The 18,975-nt window shown below is 40.8% G+C and overlaps 1 protein-coding gene across 2 annotated transcripts in view; it reads left to right on the forward strand.

Annotated features, from left to right (window-relative positions):
• Nucleotides 1–18,975, forward strand: part of LOC134534291 (cytosolic 10-formyltetrahydrofolate dehydrogenase) — a 51,031-nt gene that overhangs the window by 14,231 nt on the left and 17,825 nt on the right. For both annotated transcript variants that reach the window (XM_063372625.1, XM_063372634.1), the window contains exons 5-11: nt 3,419–3,523; nt 6,008–6,232; nt 9,066–9,277; nt 12,873–13,146; nt 13,956–14,071; nt 15,459–15,680; nt 18,254–18,447. In XM_063372625.1, the coding sequence (XP_063228695.1) occupies nt 3,419–3,523; nt 6,008–6,232; nt 9,066–9,277; nt 12,873–13,146; nt 13,956–14,071; nt 15,459–15,680; nt 18,254–18,447 (1,348 nt within the window). The remainder of the gene's footprint in view (nt 1–3,418; nt 3,524–6,007; nt 6,233–9,065; nt 9,278–12,872; nt 13,147–13,955; nt 14,072–15,458; nt 15,681–18,253; nt 18,448–18,975) is intronic.

Here is an 18,975-nt window from a genome sequence, read left to right on the forward strand (position 1 = left end):
TACTTAATAATGAAAAAAATAATAATTAATCCAGTTTTATAATGGGTGAATATTGACAGCAAGTTTTGCAGTGTCCGCCAAACTGTTACCGTTTTAAGTGTGGGCGGCAGTTATTGAAGTGACATTAGGTTATTTCCACATTGAAAAAACAACTTTAAATACCCTGCACTAATTCTTGGTTTCAGGCCAGCGTTCTTTGCGCCTGTTCACTTGGAAGAATGTTTACGGAAAGTTTTTGGACACATACAGCTTTTAATAAAGACAGTTTTATAATTAAAGGAGATATTCGTGTTAATCCTAAAGAAACTTAGTGATTTCTAAGAATTTTCTCAAAATTTCAGTTCCAGTTTAAATCACCACTTACTCGTTGAAGTGCGAAATATGGCTTTCTTCTATACTTTAAATAAAATTAATGCTAAATGAGTTAAAAACGAGAAAAAAAGTTTTATTTGAATGGATTTTTAATTAAATAAAAAAATTGTTGTTAGGGGCCTGTATTTTTCTCGAAATAATCCGATCTCCCATGAGCTTGCAATGAGCTACACCCACGCTAGCGATTATTTCATTGATATTGGTGGCCATTTGCATGATAATCCATTACCCTGTTCGCCGGGCCATTCAGGACGCAATTGTTTTCGCACTGGATGGCTAGAAATGCACTTCAAATAAACCCAGCCAACCACGAAGCACAGCAAGTAAATACCCAGCTGATCTGGGAATCTTTTTGCGAAAAATTCATGGCCCTATTTATTTTATTCAACTGAAAATATAAATAAGTCTAATTTAACATGGTTAGTGTCATTATACGAAGAAGATTGAAAATCAGAACAATATAAGTAATTGTGTTTTGTTCCTAGAAGATTGAAGATTCAAATCAATCATAATTCCAAAACAAGTATAAATATTATGTTTTAAAAGAAGCGACGGTTAGTAAAATCAGGATAATGAGGGAAAAGTACACGGCAGCAACTGTAGACGTATAAAAAAGCTTATATACGTGAGTCATACAGTATGACATGTAATTGGATACGTTAGTTATAGGTAGTGCCTCGGTTATTTCGTGGATTCATCGTCACATATACATGTGCTTCACTTAGATGATATGACTACAGCGCTGTTGACGACTCTGAGCCAGTCACAGACAAGTGTAAGAAGTGGTTACCCGACCACGTGTAAACTCGACAATGGTTGTAGACGTATGAACATTCTAAAAATAAAAAAAATAAAAAAAACTTGATTACGAATAGGCAAGTTATGTCAACCTGGGGGTGAAATGAATCCGCCAAATATTTGTGGCTCTACTTTTAGGAAGCTGGAAATACTGACGCAGGGTACACTGTGAAAAAATTTTCTCCTTAAATTTACGAAAAAAAAATACAGGCTACTAATATTCCAGGGATCTTCATCAATTTACGGTTATCTTCGTAAGTTTACAGGTTTTTGAATTCACTTTATTTGAACATGATTGAACAACAATAGTAAGAAAAATATTCAAAAACATTTTACGTCAAAGCTTTTTATTTCTATCCCGTGTGTGTGTTAACCTTGTTTACAACGTAGCACAAAAACTCAGGAACGAAGTTTCTATTAGATACAATTATCTGAGATTGCAATGGGCTTTTTTTTTTGACGTGGCAACCAGTGGCGAGGCGTGAGGTTTACATGAGGGGAAGCAATAACTCCGTTCACACCAAAACATGATGAGGTTGGGGGGGGGGGGTCTGGGGGCCCTCCGCCGGGAAAATATGGATTTCAAGGTACAAAATGGTGCTATTTAAGTAGTTTTCTTAACTGAACATTGACTATTCCACAGGTAGAAAAATTGACATTTTTTTTAAATACATTATTTTTGAAAAATAATGATTGACTTACATTATTCTGATAGTAAAATACCTACTCTACATTACTTATATACTAAGTGGGAGTGTAGTATCATCGTACGCCCACAAATCCCCCACGCACTGCCAGCCAACAGCTCGCGGGAGAGATGCGCGCGCCCCGAGAGACGACCGCCGACTGAAACGCGACATCGCCACCTGCCGTGCCGAACTGTACCGAACATAGCCGATGCAGTCGGCGGAAAAATTCCACCGTCTGCTTCGGCCATGTTCGCTCCAGTTCGGCAAGAAAGCGTTACCTTCGTAGCTTCTACCGCGTATTTTTCCAGCCAATCACCTCCCTGAACCTTTGTACCATGCCACCCCCCTTCCGAAAGGATACTACTGCGGCAGCCTTCCTGCTGAAAGCGATCCTACCAGCGCTTCTAAACCTAGCAACGCTTCTAAAACAGCATGTTTTTGTGTCAACGAGTTCTTTTTTTATAGCGCACAGCGCACAGTATTGGGTCCCAAGAAGATAGTGTAAAAAATACATACACCTAACTGCACGAGCCAAAGTAAAATACTATTCTGAATAAAATATTTATTTAAAAAATACAATGTCTGGAAACTGCCTGGGCAAACACTGCTTGCCTTGCTTGCCCTGACGAGACGCCACTGGTGGCAACGTCTAACAAATCGATGAACGCCGGCTAAACGCACGAAAAAGTGTCCCGTTACGCACATTGTCCCGTTACGCTGTGTCCCGTTACGCTCATTGTACGCTTGCGCCGTATCTATCTCTCAACCATAGATTTGACTTTTTCGAGGCACATTAAACTTGAAACACTCCCATTCGTTTCCTACTTTTCCTATCATCGTCATATCCTTAACAGAATAACACAGATTGGAAGAAGTTAATTAACAAACACGTATAAAAGTTATATCTAAAATAGTCTCTTCATTAAAGTAATAAACATATTTGAATTAATGAGTGCTTACAAAAGTAAATTTATCAATAAAATTGTAGATTTCATTTCACTCCTTTTTTGTATCCATACAAAATAGTGATGACTCAATACAAATTATTCAATTTTATTCATAAAAGTATGCAATCGTTTCATCAATGTTTTGTCATGACGTTGTCACGTTAAACTATCGTCCGTAAACCGACTTTACAGACAACCAATTTTTTTTAAAATTTATTTGGGGTTTATTGCGGGCAAGGGCGCATCCAGGGGGGGGGGGGTTAGGGGGTCAACCCCCCCCCCCCCCAACCCCTTAGCACCAAATCTTAAATTAAATTTCTTATTCATCACTTAAAGAAATTCATATTAAAAATCAATAAAATATTTACCATAACAATATTAAAATTTAAGTACCGAAAGCTGCTAAAATAGCACTTTTTTACACCTTAAAATCCAAATTTTCCCGGGGGAGGACCCCCGCTTTAAGACGGGGGGGGGGGGGGGCCATGCTTCTTAACACCCCCTCATACACAAATCCTGGCTACGCCACTGATTGCGGGCCCAAGTTCCGTGGAAGTGCTGCAATGTGCGCGAGGAGGGTAACAGGGCCGGACGCCGGACGCTGTGTCGCAGGCCGAGGCCGTGGACATGGTCGCCGCCGGCACCGCCCCCGCCTCCCCGCAGCCCGAGGAGGGCGCCTCGTACGAGCCCGCGCTCGCCAAGAAGGAGCTGCAAGCGGTGAGTCCGTGCGCCCGACGCCACGCCTCCTGAGACCTCTCGTGGCCTCCCCTCCACATTCCTAGGAGAGTCGGGGAAAAGTCGCAACCTCCCCCTTTGATGATTAGTAGAGACTAAAGACCTGTAAAATTCGCGGTTTCGATGGCCTTCAGGATAGACTGCACACACCCCTGTACACTCGGGCAAATAACGCAAGTTCATTGGCTGCCGACTTGTAAGTCGTCTCAGCTGGTTTGTCTGTGATTCGATCCTTCTTTGGTTGAGGGTTTATAACTAGAGACCGGAAAAATTCGCGCTTTCGATGACCTCTAGGATAGACACCACACTCCCCTACACACTCAGGCAAATGCCACCTGCTCGTTGGCTATTGACTCGTTACACCTGTCAACTGGGACGCTTGCGTTTCGATACTTTTTCTTGGATGAAGGTTTTTCATTGGCTCATAGTCCTTAAGATAAACTGTGAGTCAATCACAGAAGCAATATGAAGACACAGTGGTTTGGATTCTAGCATATCGTGAAATGAATATACAATTCTTGCTGGTTCTGTAATTGGCTCGCAGTTTAACTGGAACTCTCTGGGCCAATGAGAGACTATCGACCAAAGAAGCATCGAATCACAAGCTACCCAGTGGAGACGCCTCACAATTTAGTACCCAATGAACACGCGTGTTTACTTGAGATGTGCAGAGGATAATAGTGGCTATCCTTGAGGTAATTAAATGCGCGAATTTTTCCGGTCCCTACTGATTAGCATACTACACGTACACCCCAGTCATTTTTAGTATTTAATGGATTGAAGGATATTCGTTGCTGTTGTTTTCATTATTGGTTTTTGGACTACCTTGGCGGACCAATTGAGGACGCAAAGAAAAACCTACACATGTTCGGAGTGAATTTCCCTGACTTATCCACGACTTTCTATGACTAAAACTACAATTTTCCATTACTTTAAAAAAATATATTTTTTTTTGCAATTTTCTGAATGAAATAAAGGCAATCTAGCCTCCACCGTCCCTATAGCTGTGTTTGTTCAAACAGAACCTTGCACACGCCATTTTACAGTGTGTATATGACTACGCACTAAAACACCATCTGGGAAAAAAAAATTTGTTCGAAGTTCCTGAACCGGCATTTTCCTGCTACTAACGTTAGCAAATTGTCACGGCATGAAAAAAAAAAAAAACTGGTAAGGGAAAGTCAAGTAATTTACTTTAAAACCTGAAAAATAAAAACTCTCATGGAAATTCCTCAGTGATTGTTATTTGAGGGGGAAAAGCCATGCTCAAGTATCCCATCACCCAGACTTCGATTACCTTTATTTCTTTTAGAAAATTGCAAAACTATTAAAAAATAGCAAGGGAAAATTGTAGCTTCAGTCACAGAAAGTCAGGGAAATTCACTCCGAACATTTGTATGTTTTTTTGCGTCTTCAATTGGTCCGCCAAGGTAGTCCAAACCAGTTATGAAACAACAGGAACGAATAACCTTCAATCCATCAAAGACTAAAATGACTTCGCTGAAGAACAGCAGCCAACGAACGAGTGATTTAAGACTCTACAGTGTACAGCTACAGTCTAGCCTGCAGGTCATTGAACCCCAAAAATTTCCCGGGACTATACTTGGTCGTGTGTCAACGTCTTGTCGTGGTGCTTGCTTTGTGGCATCACATTTTTGTTCTGTTATATTGAAAATAAATAAATAATTGCTACCAGTTATTTTAAGGAAAAACTGAGGCGTCTTCTGAGAATTTTTTAAATATTCACTTTCAATTAAATCATCTTACTCTTTAAAGTGCATGTCTAACTTCTGCACATTATGTAAAATTTATACTAAGATTAAAAAAGCTAAAACACTCAATTAAGATTTTTTTAAGTAAAATAAAGTAGAGTTAGAAGTATTTTTAAGCCCCAAAAATCAACGGTGAAGGAAGGGTTGTAGTAAGCGGGTGACCGGGGCCCCTGTTTCTTAAAAACAAATTTGAAAATGATACAAGACATGGGTGTATTTGTTGTTCCTACAGACCTGTTGGTTTAATTATTTTAACAACACAGACAAATTTTAAACTCATCAAAGATCAGGGCCCACATAACCGTTAGAATGGCAACGTACACACAGAAAAATAAATTGCTCTGTACTTTTACAAAAGAATCATTTCGGAAACCAGTTGCCAAGTAACTGTTTGCAATACCACGAGAAAATATATTGTAAATTCGTACAACACATGGCTATGGTTATTTTTGAACATTTGAAATATGTTTTTTCGAGATAATGCTGAGCATTTCTTACGAAAATTAATGTTTCATTTGTTGCACCATGCTTGTTATGTGCACAGATGATACTGGAAAGCTATTCAGGAAACAGAATCCAAACAACATTATTAATGCGGACGCTATTTTGCAGTTATAGAGTAGTGTTAATGTGAATGTACACATGTGATTCCGTCTACAAAGAGAAGAAAGACAGCGAGTGAGGGTGCTCGCAGATAAACTGGGCCCAGCCGGCGCAGCGGATCCACGACTTCATCCGCGGCATGGACAGCGTGCCGGGGGCGCTGACGACCCTGGACGACCAGGAGGTGCGGCTGTTCGGGTCGACCCTGTGGCGCGCGGGGGAGCCGGCGGGAGCGGCGGTGCGCGTGGGCGAGCACCAGGGCAGGGCCGTGGTGCACGAGGAGGGCCTGCTGGTGTTCGGCAGCGACGGCGCCATGGTGGGTCCCGCCCGCCCGCCCGCCAATCCCCGACACAACTCAACCAATTCCCATGTTTTAATATAAGTAGTATAGGAATGGGGCTCCGGGCACAGGGTCCAAGGTGAGGAGCTGAGTGGACGGCGGCCATCTTGGATTTATGAAGTCACGGTGGCCATCTTAGATTAGTTTGACCTTGAATTCGACCTTTACCTTCAAAATTTGCCAAAATTGTCCAAAATTTACCCAAAATTCCTCTAATTCGCCAGAATTTCCATTTTTGTGGGAAAAAAAAAAAAGGATTTTGAGTTATCTTTCTAAGGCAAAAAGTATTTTGAGGTTTTTCGAAATCCTAATTTTTGAATTGTGGAATTTTTTTGAGATTTTTGGCGGAATTTTTTCTCACAAAAATGGAAATTTTGGCGAATTTGTAGGAATTTTGGGTAAATTTTGGAAAATTTGGGCAAATTTTTAAGGTCAAAGGTCAAGGTCAAATTCATTTCACACTCATCCAAGATGGCCGCCGTGACGTCAGAAATCCAAGATGGCCGCCGTCCACTCAGCTCCTCACCCTGGATCCTGTGCCCGGAGCCCCATTCCTATCCTACTAATATAAACATGCCTATAAAATTAATTATTTAATTTTAAAAAAATCAAAATAAATTTTAATTAGAAATAAAAAATATAATGTTGAATTCTTAATTTAATTTATTATTTTTAATGATGATTTGAATAATAATTCATTAATTTTTAATTAAAAATAAATTATTCACACGGGAATATAATCTCACTTATATAAATACATCTGAAAAAAGTAATAAACAAAATTACTATCACTAATATTCATAATAAATAAATATTTTTAATTACGTGGATCAGTATTCAATTATCAATCACTAAATTTCTGAACGGGACTCACACGTATGTAGTTCCTCACCCGCCGCTAGAATTCGCTACCGGAGCAACTACTTCGACTATCGAATCATCGATTCACAGAACAGAAGGTTAAATAAACTATATAATGAAACGGCTCCGATAAAAACTAAAAAAAGACTTGAAAAAAAAACTAAACTCGTCTTGGGCCTGATTTTGACAACGAATTTTACTAAAATTCCACCCACCTTGTTAAAAACCATTTAAAAGTTAATACTTCATAGTTTCGGCACACGTTAGATGACTATAAATTATTAAGCATTGAAGGATAGTTTCACTATTGAAAATTTCGTTGCTTGGTGCACGCGCATCGTAAAATCTCTTTCTCATCATTTTCCCATATCGTGCCTAAAGAAGTATATCTTCAAAATAATTCGAAAAATCTATTATAAGTGTCAATAGTAATCTATAATTACTATTGACACTAACACACTGGCGCATATTGGCTTAAAGTAGTAGCTTTAGGCGACGTAGCTTCTCATTAAGTAACTTACTATCATAACAGATATTTTACAAATTTTTTATAACTTCGGGGGTGGATTATGTTTAATTGATTGAGTTCTAAAACCACCGCGAATTTTGTAGCTTTCGCAAAATTATTTCATATACCCTTGTGACGTGTTGCCCCTAATTATTTCAATTAAATAATTTTGCGAGAGCGACAAAATTCACGGTGGTTGTATAAGTTAATTCAATTTAACATAATTCAGTGTTAATGTTAATCAGTAATCAGTTTAATTTTCAAGCATTGGGGAGCACTTTAGACCATATTTCGTGAAGATGTTTTCAACTTATTATTTCGTGATGAACGTGCAAGCGAAGTATGTCAGTCGAGTTCAGACCGCGGCGTGTACAGTACGGAAGGTCCGTGGCACTCGAGTGTGCGAGGCGGTCTGGTCGACTCTTAACTACTGTAGTTGACGGCCGCGTGAAGGCTCTTACTGGGCTGGTTTCACACCAGGCAACTCGTGGAATCAACTTCTCGTCCCATTGGCAAATCTTGCGAATCTAGGTAAATTTCTTAGTTAAATAATTACTTAAATATTTCTAAATGATTTGAATTAGAAATTTCTTACCGATTGCCCCTTGCTTGGTAGGCTACATGCTGTTCCTCATATTTCGTATTCCATATCGGGGGACTGCTAAGAATTTCTTGTATAAACTGCTGCACGTTCACAGAGAAAAAAGGTTTGTTTGAATCAAACAAATATTTGTTTATGTATGGCGAAACAAATATTTACTTGGTGGAACAAAATATTTTGTTAGCTTAGCCAAACTCGGTAAGTATAACAAAAATGACTTGTTACACCTAACCAAATATACCTACATTTGAGTTGACGAAAATCATTTTGTTGGGTCAACAGAATCTTTCCTACTACAAAATATTTGTTTGAATTAACAAAATATATTTATTTCGCCGTACACAAACAAATATTTTGTTGAGGCAAACAAACCTTTCTCTCAGTGATTGAAACCGCCAGGTGGAGCGCCCTCGGTGGTGTGAGGACGAGCAGGGGCGTAGCCAGGGGGGGGGGGTTTAAGGGTTCAAACCCCCCCTTCCCCTTAGCACCAAATCTTTAATTAATTTCTTATTCATCACTGAAACAAATTTCATATTAAAATTAATAAAAATTTTACCATTACAATATTTAAATTTAAGTACTGAAAAATGCTAAAATAGCACTATTTTACACCTTAAAATTCAAATTTTCCCGCGGAAGGACTCCCCCCCCCCCCGCTAGAATACCGGGGGGGGGGGGGGGGGCATGCTTCTCAACACCCCTCCATACACAAATCCTGGCTACGCCACGAGGACGAGTACCGGTGGTGTCTCGTGTCGGGTCTACAGGCGCCAGAGCAGGTGAAGGGGTTCGCTACGACGACCAGGGGGCAGCCGACTGAGAGGGGGTGGTCCCCGCAGGTGAACGTGCAGAGGCTGCAGGTCGGCGGCAGGATGATCAAGGCCGCCAACTACGGCCGCGCGGAGGAGGCGCGCGCCGCGCTCACCCTCAGCGACGCCGAGGCGGCCATGGTGGCGGCGCTGGCCGGCGTCTGGAAGGGCATCCTCAACGTCGACGTCTGCGACGACACGGACTTCTTCGCGACGGGCGCCGGCTCCATGGACGTCGTCAGGTGCGTCCACCTGCTTGCGAGGCGCGTCCCCGCGGGCCGTTCGCGAACTGCAATCCAGAGGAACAGCTATCTACTATTGCGACATTTCGCACCCTGAGTACAAAACTATCGTAACTCAAAAATCAGTGCAATACTATCACAACTCAGATGCCATAGTCTTGCACATATTCTTATATAATGTTTTCCAGAGTGCAACACTACATTATTTGCCATAAGTCCCGTAAAAGTAAATATAATATTGCGATAGTCTTGCAGTGCCTAGATAATGATATTTTCCTGCTTATGGTAAAAATATCTCATAAACTCAATTTTTTTGAGTTACGATATTCTTGTACTCAGGGTGCGATTTGTGACATTCGTCATACCGTGGGAGCAACTTTTGAATACCTGTTTCGTAGATGTCTACCGCCGGGAATTGGAGCCACTACGTGAATTAAATTATATTTTAAAGGAAATTAATTTTCCTTAGTAAATAACTTGGTAGCATTAGAAAAAAGCTGAAAAAGACTCAAGAAATTAACTTTATTAGTACCTTTACGAATTTAAATATAACGTTAAAACTTAAATTCCAGAAAAGTAAAAAAAAAATCACACTAAAACAAAAATTTATTAAAATTTAAAAAAATATATATATATATCAATAAGTATCAATTATAATTAATGTATAGAACAGTATCCTAAATGTAATGTAGGCCTACTTAAATCTGCCGAATCAGTATAATAATGTAATGCTGAGAACGCTGATGCCGAACGGACAGGAATTTCTCGAGGTGTAGGAATATATGGAAATCAACGGGATCGCGGCCTCCTACTGATGTCCACACCAGCGACGCACCATCTGCTTGCTGTTGACGACAGGCCCTTAGACCTCTCGTAGCTGACGATGGCCAGGGGGGAGCTGAAAGTTAAAACACTGTAGCATCGTTTTGGTCTCGTGATCGCGTGAATTTTCTTTAAGACACAATCGATTGTTGTAACACCAGTCACAGTAATTCAGGGCGGAAGCAAACGCATCATGATTACCTCGGTCAAATCGGGTAACTACTTCTCTCGCAGATGGCCGCCAATCACAAGTTAAAAACCGTTGATGCGTCCGTTCAGATTTTTTGTTTTTGCGAAAAATACCTGCCCCTAACGATGACTTACGATCTGCGCTTTATGCTCTGTGCATTAAAAAAAAAAAAAAACTTCTACCACTGACAGCAATTGACGGTATCAAGGGCCTCCATCTTCAGTAGCTGCGACTACGATGCTTTTGCGACAACGCGGGAAGTTCCGTTGGTGCGTGCTCCGTTCTACGTCATTGCTCTATGACGTTTCTACGTCATTGCTCTATGACGTTGCTACGTTATTGCTCTATTACGTACGCGCCAGGTTCGCTAGCTGTGAGACGAGCGGAGGGGACCTTCCTCGAGATCGCGCCTCGTGCGGTGCAGTCCGGCACCACGGCCATGCCGGATCAGCGACTTAGGCGGATCATCGAACGTTAAAGTTAATTTATGTACAGCGCAATGGTAGTTAGAACAAGTAGTAATCAGTAGAGACCGGAAAAATTCGCGGGTTCATTTCGCGATAGGCTAGACTCCAAACTCGTACACCTTTATGCTGAGTCAGCGATTGGACCACCGTTTATCTGAAGGACTCTAAGCCAATGAAAAACCCTTCAACAAAAGGCGTATAAAATCACAAGCATCCCAGTTGACGCGTATCACGAGTCAGTATCCAATGAGCAGGTGCAATTTGTCCCAGTACATAGAGTATCACGGAGTCTATCCTAGAGGTCATTGAAACCGCGAATTTTCCCGGTCTTTAGTAATCGGTGGTCGACCCAGCGAATGACCGAAGAATTTCATGTAGCGTGGAATAACTCTCAGTTAAATGGGCAGTCCGAGATTTTGATCTGAATTTTAAAACTTTACACACAGTGCAGAAGCAGTGAAAATATAAAATACTTTTTTTTACACAACATAAATGAACCGACTGCATTGCAAAGGTCAGTTGCAGATTGGAGCAGATTAACTTTAGAATCCCTAAAGTTTTTTTTTTTGTTCTACGAGGTGTTACGTAACAGGAGGGGGGAGGTGTTCAACCATATAAACCCTCTCATAGGACAGCTACTGGCTGTAATAGGCCACTCTTAAAAAAAACCGTACAGATGTATGTTGGTCTTCGACAAAATCACTGCAGAAAATGCACCCGTGAACTGTTCTGAGCGAGCGAACTATAAAACGCAGGCAGCGCAGTAATGCAACCAGACGGCCAAGGTTAACAGAATATAAACGCAAGCAGGTCCAATTGTTGCTGGATTACAGAATGCACACAATCACAGAATGCCGGATTAATTAAAGACCTTTCACTGGAGAATGGAACTCAACTGTAAAGTTGGGACTCGATTATGAGTGAACATTATAAAAATGAGTGTCCCCAAAATGCCTGGATGTTTCGAAACAGTTTAAATTTTATCTTCATTAGCAGTTTTCATTAATTTACATATTATATTATCACTTATCAATTTACCATCGTATTGGAAAGTCAATTTAAGTAGTATATGTGTTGTTCTCGGTATTAACGAGACTATGCTCCAAAGTTATAACTAGTCCTTAGACACTTATTAACGTGTAAAAATTTTAGCATTTGGTAGGAGAAATTTCGTGAATGGAATATAAGTCGCATGGAACGGAAATGTGTAACCACGGTGCTACCATATGTGCGTATGGGGAGAACCAAATTTCATAGAGACAAAGAGAAACGTTAACCATTTGATGTATTTTAACAGGATGGACAGTATTTCTATAAAATTCCTAGACAAAAATCAGGTAAACAGCCGCGGTTTAGTATTTTTTTTTCCAAGTATTTTTCGCTTTTATCGAAACCGTTTCATTATTTAGTTTGAAATATCGGTCTGCAAATCGAATGATTCGATAATCGACTTAGCTGCTCCGTTAGGGAATGGAATTCTAGCGGGCGCGGAAACTACGTGTGATACGCATGAATAAATGTAGATGAAAATACAATTTTCGTATATTTATAACGCTCGGTATTGATTTTCAGGGATTCTACGTCCAATTTCGTGTTCGAGTTTCGTATTATAAATGTATTTGCAACATGAGAACACATTAATTTGCTCTTTACCGAAGTTAAGATGCAGGGCCGGTGCAAGGTAAATTGGCGCCCTAGGCGAAAAACCTTAATGCCCCCCTACCCCACCGGACACCCCAAAAAAATTTCCTTGCCTCAAAATACATCACGTAAGCCTAAGATTTTGTCAACAATCAAATGTAAGCAGGCTTGTGGGGTTTTTTTTACTTTTTTACTTATTACAAATCATAAACAGGTAATAATTACTTATATAAATATAAACATTCCAAACTGTTACACAAATCCATTTTCATCTAGTTTCAATAATCGTTAAACATATTATATGAGCTGTTATGTGTCGTACTGTGCCGCCCCCAGCTATTTGGCGCCCTAGGCGGTTGCCTAGTTCGCCTATATGTATGCGCCGGCCCTGTTAAGATGCGTACTCATCACTGACGAGTACTGAAAGACACGATCACATTTTTTTAAAATCTCGATTAACTTTTTCTTCTTCCAGGTTAATGGAGGAGATAAAAGAGAAACTGAAGGTGGAGCTGCAGAACGAGGACTTGTTCATGGCGACCGTGTTCAGAGAGTTCGCCGATGTCGTCGTGCTGCAGTCGCGAGGGGGCACAGCCGCCGAGGTGACGTACGACGCAATCTCCCTGCACGTCAACAACATGGACGTCAAGTTCCCGCACCAGCTCTTCATCAACGGCCAGTTCGTGAACGCGGAGAGCGGGAAGAAGTTGGTGTCGATCAACCCCGCTGACGAGTCCGTCATCTGCGAGGTATGCGTTGGCCTCGTATCAGACACACATTTAGAATCATTGTTTGTACAATAATGCATTTAGAACTTTTTATTCACTAAGCCACGAGATCCAACCATTTCTGAGCCATAGAATGAGTGTAAGACAATGTCAAAAAAAAATCACCGACGCAGAGTTTTTGTTACGTTGAATGGTTACTCAAGAAATTCTTCATTGAAATTAAAATTTTCTCTAAAACGAGGAAATAAATGATATGTACCTAAATATTATTTACGGACATACCTTTTATAAAGCCAGAAACTACTTATGAAAAGCTAGACCAAAAAAATTTAAGCACTTGTTGCACTAGTTTCGATAAGTAAGAATAAAGAAATCAAAATCAGCTAGTCAAGAATGTAGATTTTTTTTTTTTTTTGTGTTTTCATTCATACCTTAGCTTGCTTTCGTGAAATTTTCTATCATACATTGTGAAGTCTAAAATTTTCAGCGTACATTTTACATTCAGTACAAAACTGAACAGAAATCACTAAATTTCCAAAAAAAAAAAAAAAAACATACTACCAATATCGCACACAACAGGTAATTAGTGAGAAATACCTACTATTTTCGAATTTTTTTGTGGTAAAACATTAGGAACTGTAGCTGCATTAAGAAAAATAAATGGTTCGAATCTGTCGGCCAAATAAGGCAATTAAAAATATTTAATTGACGTTAGAATGTTTATAATTTTTTTCCAGTTTAATTGAACATAAAATCATGTATTTTATTATTGTGGAGCACAATAGAGCACGCGTTCTTTGTTACAGCAGTTAATGTGTGGTATTTTGCAGGTAGAATGTGCTTCAGTTGCAGACGTCGATAAAGCAGTGCAAGCAGCGAAGAAAGCATTTGAAGAAGGCGAGTGGTCGAAGATAAGTGCTCGGGACAGGGGACGACTGTTGCTCAGGTAATGAGCATCTGGTTTTACATAATGATTTTGCTTCTGGGGAAATGTTTGTGTAGATACGATTCGTTAAGGTAACATTCCCTATCCTTTTATCAGTAAATCTTCCCCTAAGCTACACCCTGCTTTTACATCGGTATTTAAGTAATATTATTTATCACATAGAATATGGAGTTAGTATGTTCCACTATAATGCATTATAATAGCATTTTAAAATTATTTTTTAATCATATAGGCTCTATAGCACAGCGGTGAAAGTGTTAATAATGTTGAATATTTCCTAGGTACTCGCGATGAAGTGGCTTACTTTTCGTATAATTTTGCAATTACTTTTAGATTTTGTTCACTACAACTGTGATGGCTCCATATGGAGTGTTGGCCAATACGGTAGAATATTTTTGGCTGTGTTCATTATAACATGGAACAGCAGTGGACGTGAATTTGGACTTTGGTATGATTCTTTATAAAGTTTTTGGGATTTTACTGCCGTTTACTTTACATAATGGATTAACGTTTTTTTCCCCTAAGTTAATGTTTATTAATGTTCCTGTTTGGTTTGGTGACGATGTTTGTAGGACGTGCGGAAATACGCGCAAACAATTTCGAGCAAATAGAGGGACGAGGATTTCACGAATTAATTCGTCAGCAAAGTGGAGTTTAAGCCCACTTGCATCTGCTTGACTTCCGTAACCGGTCCACAGTTCTCTCGAAACGCATCTGTCGACCTTGAGCTGATCCTGACATTGCGACTTGATCACTAGCAGCTCAGTCCAAATGATGTAAAAATCTCTGCCCTAAGTATCTATGTATGTATAGGCCATTGGAGCCTTGCTTGAAGCGAAAATAATCCGCGAATTAATAGTAGCTACGTGGTTTAAACAGTTATTGTAGTATGTTGGTTAAGCCCGAACCGTTGGCTGGTGAGCTTAGGGTATCGGGTTCGATTCCCGGTCGGAGGGGCATTTTTTTTCTTTTAGAAAATTTTAACCATTGGTTTATGACTGATGTGTTGTCATACATGCCACAGAAGGCGATGGCGTACCACCGTACAATAATCTCGCGACAGTCATTTCTCTATGAGGATGGCTAGGAAAGCAAACCTCACACCGGGTCGATCAACTCATCACCATAATCATCACTATCACCACAATAATAATCATAACTATCATCATATTTTCCATCACCGTCTCCATCTTCAACATCATTGTCTCCATCACCATAGTCATCACCAACATCGTTGTCTCCATCACCATAATCATCACCAACAGCACCATCATAATCAAACATAATCATCACCACCATCGTCACGATCACAATCTTCACGTTCATCTTCATCAGCATCACCACCACCATGACCACATCACAATGATGATGCCCTTCTGGCTCGCAGACTTGCGGACCTGATGGAGCAGCACAAGGAAGAACTGGCCACCATCGAGTCCATCGACTCGGGCGCCGTGTACACGCTGGCGCTGAAGACCCACGTGGGCATGTCCATCGAGACGTGGCGCTACTACGCCGGCTGGTGCGACAAGATCCAGGGCTCAACGATCCCCATCAGCCACGCGAGGCCCAACCGCAACCTCACCTTCACCAAGAAGGAGCCCATAGGGTGCGCACGGCTTCAACCACTCACCAACCGTTGGAGTTGCAGAGACGTGCAGGATTCGTGTTATTGTTTGGAGACAGACTAGAACGTATGTTTTATTCATGAATTGCATTTTCACTTACTCCGAAGGAGAAACTCCCCTACAATAACCTAACCAAATACACGTGATTGAAACCTGTGCAATACACACAGGTGAAAGCAGCAGCCAATAAACAAATGACATTTACTTGTTTATGAGTAAGCTTTTGGATTCTACCTCTGGCTCCAGAAAATACCACGAATTTTTCAGGTCTCTTCTTGTGATATTTTGAAGAATTTGCTACGTTTACAGTCTACAGTTTTCACACGCCTGTATTAATTATTGAGGAGGAGGGGAAGAAATTGGTTTTAATCTGCGTTTGGGTGTGAACTTAACAGGCCCGCCTAGTCAAGGGTTTATTTATGTTAGTGAGGCGGGATGTTAAGTGGCACGCTAGCTGGAGCTTCTAATGCGGTATCGCGTCTAAGCGGAAGTCTCTCAACTGGCGAGCAGTCTTCTCGTGCATAGGGCAACTACGTGATTTTGGCGGTAACCATGACGTTATATGACAGGAAAATTAAGATAAAGATGCTTCCAAGAACCTGTACCGGATGTTTCATGCCTAAAAATTATTCTGAAAACACGTGTTTCAGCCGTTTTCACTTTTATAAATATACAGTTTATAAACATAATACGGAAACGGAACTACTCATCCACCCTCAGCGTATTCTTAATTTTTATTTTTTTAAACATACCCCACCAGGGTATCTGGAGCAGTTTTCAAATCTCGTGGTTTTCCTGAAGCTCTGCATGCTATATGTGTGCCCAGGTAGGCGGGGCTCTTAATCATGTTGCTTCTCCCGATAAATTTTCAATATGTTGTGGTTTGCAATTGCATAGCTTGTTAGCACTTGTAGCACTTCTTCCATATATGTGATAAGCCAATATGCATAAACGACCTGTGTTAGGTACGAGTATCGTTCGCGACAGTTAAAAAATATTTTAATATGCCTCGTCGTTGTAAACTTTCCAAGTGCGACAGAAGTGAAACTTCTTGCTTATTAGGTATAGCTAGAGATATATTACTAGTATTTCAGTTTATTCCCACGTTGCCTTTGATAATACCTCTTATCTGCTTATGCCTTGTTATTATTCCTGGGCATTATGTGAAATCACGATTTCCAGCTGAATTAAATGAAAGAGCAAAAAAAACCACTCTAATCGAACATCAATTACACTTGTAAAGTCTATCTCACAAGTCTATAAGACCTTTTGACATTTAAAATTAGAGTAGGTATTCACATAACTATGAATGATACTTATAGAGTTAATTCCACAAAATCAATAACTGTTTTATACACAAAAATAAATTGTAGATACTTTAAATAAAATAAGACATATAGTAGCGTCAATCGTTAGGCGTTACGAAAACTGAGGAAGAGACAAACACAAGCAGCGTCACGAGAATTCCGTAGCATCACTGCTACGTCATTTCTAACTCTACCCCTGCGGTCTCCCCTTCCGGGCGTTACAACCAGCTTATGGCACGCTCCGCTACGTACCTACCCCCACCCTCAACAACTTTACGGTCTTCCCGTTCGACCGCTAGTGCATGCGTTCGAGTGGCGTCGCCGCTGAAGCACTCTGCTCCTCTACCAATCCCCTCATGCGATCGGAATTTTCGTAACGCTGGAAAATTGTAGCCTCCTCAGCAAAGAAAGCCCACTAGTAAAGTTTTAAAGAAAATGCGAGTGCAGCCCGGCAGGGCTGGATTTAGAGGTCTGGAGGCCTCGGGGCAACAGAGGAGCGGAGGCCCCCTGGCCCCAAATTATTTTCCAAATAAAATGAACAATTTTTTTTCAGTCGAGTTTTCCAATAAATAATTTATTAAGAAATCAAGTAGATTCTCTTAGTATTTAAAAAAAAACATAATACATAAATATAATCGGAGACAAGAATTGTATGAAATTAAATTTTAGTGTTAATGAATATTTCTGTTAAACAACAATAATATGTTAACAATAATATAATCAATCATGTATGTACAAAGTACTGTAGGTAAAGGCAGGGGCGCAACAACAGGGGGGGGCAAAGGGTATTTTGCCCCCCCCCTTAAAACATTGAAGTGGGGGCAAACGGGGGCAAAGAAAGTGCTGTGTAATCAATTTTTAGATAATAAAACTGCTTAAATAGCACCATTTTCCATCTTGAAATACAAATTTTCCCGGGGGAGGACCCCCGGACCCCCCACTTCAATAGAGGGAATCGATGATTCTTTATAAAAAGGTATGTTGCCCCCCCCCCCCCCCCCCCTTTTGGAAATTTAGTTGTTGCGCCCCTGGGTAAAGGTAAAACAGCGAAAAAAGAATATCAAAGGAAAAGATGTTTACTAGTGTTTACTTGTCGGAATTTGAAAGATTTTTTTTTCCGAAGTCTCTATTGTGGGGGCCCCTCCGTTTGTGGAGGCCCCGGAGCTTTCGCCCCGGTTGCCCTCCCCTAAATCCGGCCCTGCAGCCCCGGGTTCGACTGGACTGTGTTTTGCTGGCGGGGCGCGCAGGGTGTGCGGCCTGATCACGCCGTGGAACTACCCGCTGATGATGCTGTCGTGGAAGATGGCGGCGTGCCTGGCGGCGGGCAACACGGTCGTCATGAAGCCGGCGCAGGTGTCGCCGCTGACGGCGCTCAAGTTCGCGGAGCTGACGGCGCGCGCGGGGTTCCCCCCGGGCGTCGTGAACATCCTGCCGGGCCGAGGTGACCGGCCCTGTCTGTTCGCTCGCGTCCCTCTCAGTGGTGGATCCAGGAGGGGCTTGACCCAGCTCAGGCTAGGCTTTATCAAGGCAAACACTAAAACAATAGTGGACCCAGATGCTTTTGGAGGGGGCTTGAGCCCCTTAGCCCCCCCCCCCCCTCCTCTGGATCCGCTACTGATCCATCTCGACAGCTCCCAACAATGGGAACATTTCTATCCTTTCAGAATCACATGAAGAGTCTTGATGTAAGCTTTTGGACATACGCCATTGCTAAGCACATGTATGTCTGTAGCAGAAAACTACAAAAAAACACAAAAGGTAAAAACACAAATTAAGCAAAAAATTGCAATTTTTTATGTCTGTAGAAGAAAACTACAAAAAAACACAAAAGACAAAAACACAAATTAAGCAAAAAATTGCAATTTTTTATGTCTGTAGAAGAAAACTACAAAAAAACACAAAAGACAAAAACACAAATTAAGCAAAAAATTGCTTTTTTTTATGTCTGTAGAAGAAAACTACAAAAAAC

The sequence above is a fragment of the Bacillus rossius genome, chromosome 1 (assembly GCF_032445375.1).
Source record: "Bacillus rossius redtenbacheri isolate Brsri chromosome 1, Brsri_v3, whole genome shotgun sequence".
Taxonomy (NCBI): Eukaryota; Metazoa; Arthropoda; class Insecta; order Phasmatodea; family Bacillidae; genus Bacillus; species Bacillus rossius.